The 4,830-nt window shown below is 41.1% G+C and overlaps 1 protein-coding gene across 9 annotated transcripts in view; it reads right to left on the bottom strand.

Annotated features, from left to right (window-relative positions):
- Positions 1-3,392: 3,392 nt before the first annotated feature.
- The window catches only part of gphnb (gephyrin b), a 124,852-nt gene continuing 123,414 nt past the window's right edge, over positions 3,393-4,830 (bottom strand). For all 9 annotated transcript variants that reach the window (XM_088324409.1, XM_088324410.1, XM_088324413.1 and 6 more), the window contains one exon: positions 3,393-4,795. In XM_088324409.1, coding sequence (XP_088180535.1) covers positions 4,662-4,795 — 134 coding nt within the window. In that variant the 3' untranslated portion in view covers positions 3,393-4,661. The remainder of the gene's footprint in view (positions 4,796-4,830) is intronic.

Genomic DNA, 4,830 nt, shown 5'->3' with positions numbered 1-4,830 from the left:
TTCACGGACTCTCGAAGCCGCGGACAACGCGTACACGAGGTGTTTTGAGGTGGTCTCCCTTGGCAACAGCGAGGCAAAACAGCGACGCTTGTTGGTGATACGCGGTATTACAGTAAGGATAGCCTTGCAACGAAAGTATTGGATTTTGGGATAGTTAAAACGAATACTGTAAAGACATAAATAAAATAAATAAAATAAAATAATTACATAAACAAACTAATACTCAATAAGTCCACAGTACTGTACCTACCGGTTGTGATTTTCTAGGAAATACGCCTTTTCAATTGTCTGACACATCATTGACGTGATTGGTGTCTTTAAATACATGTTAAATACTTACAATTGTTTTTAAAGTGAGCCTATGATTTATATATGTCATTACTCTCTGCCCTTATACTGGGCACATGTTTTATTGGTTAACTGGGGCATTATTTATCCCCTGGGTTCAAGGTTTTAAAACAGTGCCCACATTTTTATTATTAATGGAGAATTTGGAATTTAATACTGTAGTTTTTAACCAGTGTGCCATGAGACCTAGCGTGCCACAAATGAATTGCCGTTGTAAAATAGTATGCCATTTTTCAGTATCTTTGCTTTCTTCCAGGGATCCAACGAGTAAATAACATTCATCCATATCAATAGGGGGCGGCAAATTACTTTAAAAAAATAATTAGTATACATTATTTATCTGGCCATGCGGTTGTACAGGGTAATATAACAAATAGTTTATTTTGTTGAATGAGACTGTTTATAGATAGATAGATAGATAGATAGATAGATAGATAGATAGATAGATAGATAGATAGATAGATAGATAGATAGATAGATAGATAGATAGATAGATAGATAGATAGATAGATAGATAGATAGATACTTTGTTCATCCCCGAAGGGAAATTCACATTTCCAGCAGCATCGCTGAGCTGAGAACAAAATAACACGGGAGCTGCTGGAGTGGCTGCCATTCGTGACGGCGCCGGAAGAAAAGATTCAATTTGAATCATGTACAAACAAACAAACAATTGAATCATGTACAAACAAACAAACAAACAAAATATTCATGTTTCAATAAGTGGAGTGTTAATATCGCAATGCAAATAATAATGAATCAAATAAAGTTAAGATGAAAAACCAACCCATGTGAATAACTGGAATAACAAAAAGTGCAATTGTGAAGACAAATAAGGGGCAGGTGGGCATTTTCAAGCCAGTCCCTCCAAGTTGGTGCCCTCCAGCGGCAATGGTGTGCCAGAACCTGACAAAAATCTTGTACTTAATTTTGCTGATTTCATTTTTATATCATTTTCTTATTTTGATAATATCTAAAAAACTGAAAATAATTCAAAATGTCGTAAATAAAGTTTTTGTTCCACTGGAAGATAACTTTTGCTCATTTCAAGTATGTGAGTTCCTCCTGACTCTGGCATGCTCCCATACGGGGGAAATAGCTCTGGTACACACATACATAGATTTTTCGAGAAAAAAAGATACATTTATATAGAAATACTTTAAAAACACGATACAATATAGCAAAAATCCAAATCACAGCAACATAAGTAATCAAAATGAATAACCTGAGCCACATTGACCACAAACAAAAAGACCAACTTCATACTGTTAATTTAGGTATCACAATCATCCATCCATTATCTGCACCGCTTATCCTCAGTAGGGTAGCGGGGGTACTGGAGTCCATTCCATCTGTCCTCGGGCAGTGGGCAGGGGACCCCTGGAAATGGTTCCAAGCCAGTTACAGGGCATACAGAGACAGACAACTCACTCACTCACTCATTCACACCTAAGGACAATTTGAACCGGCCAATCAACCTGCAAGCATGTTTTTGGAATATGGGCGGAAACCGGAGTGCCTGGAAGAAACCCACGTAGGTACGCGGAGAACATGCAAACTTCGCACGGAGAAGCCGCAGTAGTTGGAATTGAACCCGGTACCCCTGCACATTGAGGGTGCGCGCTAATCCCCCATCCGCCATTATCATTTAGGTTGAAAAACAAACAAAAACAAAAACAAAACACAAAATGTGTGCATGGAATTAATTTGTAAACATTTTGGACGGACGATGTGCCTCGAGATTTTTTTAAATAAAAAAGTGTGCCTTGGCTCTTAAAAGGTGAATTAACACTAGCATAGGACGTTACGTAGTTTTAAATGGCAAACTATTACAGATTCAACCAAAAAACAAATCATTGATGGATGAAGACATTGAACCTCCATCTGTCACGATTGTGTCACTTGCCCGCTAATTGCCCTTACCTGTGCTCACTCTTTCAGCCCCAGCTCCCAACTGTTTCCTAATTATCCCTCTCCCTATTTAAGCACTTCATTCTCGGTCACTCTTTGTGAGTCCGTCAGCGAACCTCCGCACATGCAAGGCAAGCAATTTTTGACTCTGGCTCCTGTTTTGATTCCGACCTGTTCCTGCATCCTGCCTGATTTCGTTCCCTGTTTCCTGTATTGATCCCCTGTCCCTGGCTTCCCGATCACCACCGGTTACCTGACTTGCTTCCGATCACCAACCACGCTTCGTTCTCCTGTCCCAGCCACCCGACTTGCTTTCGGTTCCCGACCACGCTTCGTTCTCCTGTCCCGGCGCCCCGACTTGCATCCGATCTACGACCACGCTTCTGTCTCCTTTACCGGCTATCCGACTTGCAGCCTGTCACTGGCCGCGAGGGCTTCCTGCTCCTCCTGCCTAGCGAGCACCTGAGGCGTGTTCAGGAGAGTGAGTGATTGCTATCGCGAGCTATCGCTAGCTTCTGAACGGCCAGTGATTATTGAGCGCTCGCGTGCCCGAGTAATCACGGGAGAAAGACCGCTTACTTTGATTTCCAACATGGCGTCGACAGTGCAGAAGATGGAGGATCTCACCCTGACGAGTGCTGTTGGCGATGTAATATATCGTCTTACATTGCCTGGTAATGTTTGTGAACAATGCAAGACAGGTATGACCCTTCCACTGCGTTTAGGATAACCTTAACTGTGTCAATATGCGAACTGTCGCTCATATCAGCCAACTCGCTCAAAGCAAGCTGTAGAACGAAATCCATTGTACTGTCGTCGGCCATTTTGGATCAGTAAGGCAATCACAGTGAGCGATTACAAAACGTTCAGCAGTGCGCGGCAAGCGATTATCAAGAGACTACATGTCTGATCACTCTCCTGAACACGCCTCTGATCGCTGTTTTTTCCTCTCGCCCTGACTTCCCCGATCTCTTAATAAAGCATTGTGTGAAACGTTACGCATTTGGGTCCACTGCTGGTTCTGATCGTGACACCATCAAAGCAGTGAATAATTATGTTTTTAAAACCATGGCAACAAAAGAGAAAATGTCTCTTTATAAGAAAAAGAAAGTCCCTTGGGATAAAAAATTCACTTATATGTTTAGATATAATTTATTTATAAAAAGGAACCCAACAATAACTTTCTTTTATTACATAATGATCAAGGTTTTTTTTTTATTATCGTCATCTCTTTCATCAGTTTCAGCATCATTACAGAAAATGTTTATAGTACAGCGTTGTTCAATGTCTCCTCATTGCTTGATAATAATAAGAATAATCATAATAATATTTTTCTTAGGAGTGCTGGTCACATATCTGTACAATAAGGTTCTATTTATTTTTCTTCAATCTGTACAATTTTGTGAAGTCGGTTAAAAAGGCCGTCAGCAATTAAAGAAGCTGCTTCTTTTCTTGCTTTTTTTCACTCTTTCTTAAATAGTTGCTCACATAAAATATATTTCCCTTTCCCCACCCCAAGCTTGACCCCGGGATGTTAGAGGCGGTAGTGGGCGGAGTGATTCACTGTAAGCTCCTCCCCTATTCCTTGGCCCCTCCCACCTCTACCCAAGGCATTTGGCACCGCGCACATAAACAAGACTCACGAGATAAACGACAAGCAAAGCTCTTTGTGAAGCCGGTATGATGCATACTAACCGGAGAAAAAGTGTCACCTTGATGGTAGGAGAGGGAGACAAAAGAAAAAAAAACACCTCAATGTGACCCCCCCCTGCCCCCTCTCCTCCTTTTTCTCCTAACTGCAGCACCATGGGAAATCTGGAGTCTTCCTCAGTTTTTTTCTTCATAAAAAAATAAATCAAACCAAAAAAAAATAAACCAAAAAATTCCGGGCGATTTTCTTTTCCACTAAAGATGAGAATTCTTTTTTTTTTTTTTTTTTTTTAAATGTCCTGGCAGGCACCTACAGCTGTCTATTAAAAATGCTACTGCTATAGATAAGGTCTAGCATCGAACACACAAAGCAATTGCAATGAAAGGAACAAAGTTGCCTTAATATAATCATGATAAGAATAATCATAATAATAAGAAGAATAATCAGAATATATTACAGAATAAATCTCTTTTTTTTTTATAATTCCACCCCTCCCCCCCGTAAAAGTTATATTCTCTTTCTTTGAAATATTATAATCATCTTAAATCAAACATTTTCTTCTACAATCTACCTAAGCTGTGATCGAGATGGCGACCTTACCTCAAAGTCCTCCCAAATCAAGAAAAACTAGCTGTGCCGTTGCATATTACGGAATAGTCGATGATATGTGGACATGCACCGTGATCCGAACCCTTCAAAGAACCCCCTCCCGCCCTCAAAGACCCCCCACCCCACCCCTCCGTCCATGACATCATAGCCGTCCTATGACCATGACGTCCACGACTTCGCCTTTGTGCAGCTCCACGTATTGCTCGGTTTTGGGAGGTAGCATCAGGAGCCCGTTGGCGCTGCGCATGCTCATCAGTCTGCTGCTCACCTGGTTCCCTGTAGGGGGAGATGTAGAGGGAGTGTGTGTGGAG

Source organism: Urocampus carinirostris, chromosome 20, assembly GCF_059441175.1.
Source record: "Urocampus carinirostris isolate Australia breed hairy pipefish chromosome 20, RoL_Ucar_1.0, whole genome shotgun sequence".
NCBI lineage: Eukaryota > Metazoa > Chordata > Actinopteri > Syngnathiformes > Syngnathidae > Urocampus > Urocampus carinirostris.
This window is presented reverse-complemented; position numbering and strand designations above follow the sequence as displayed.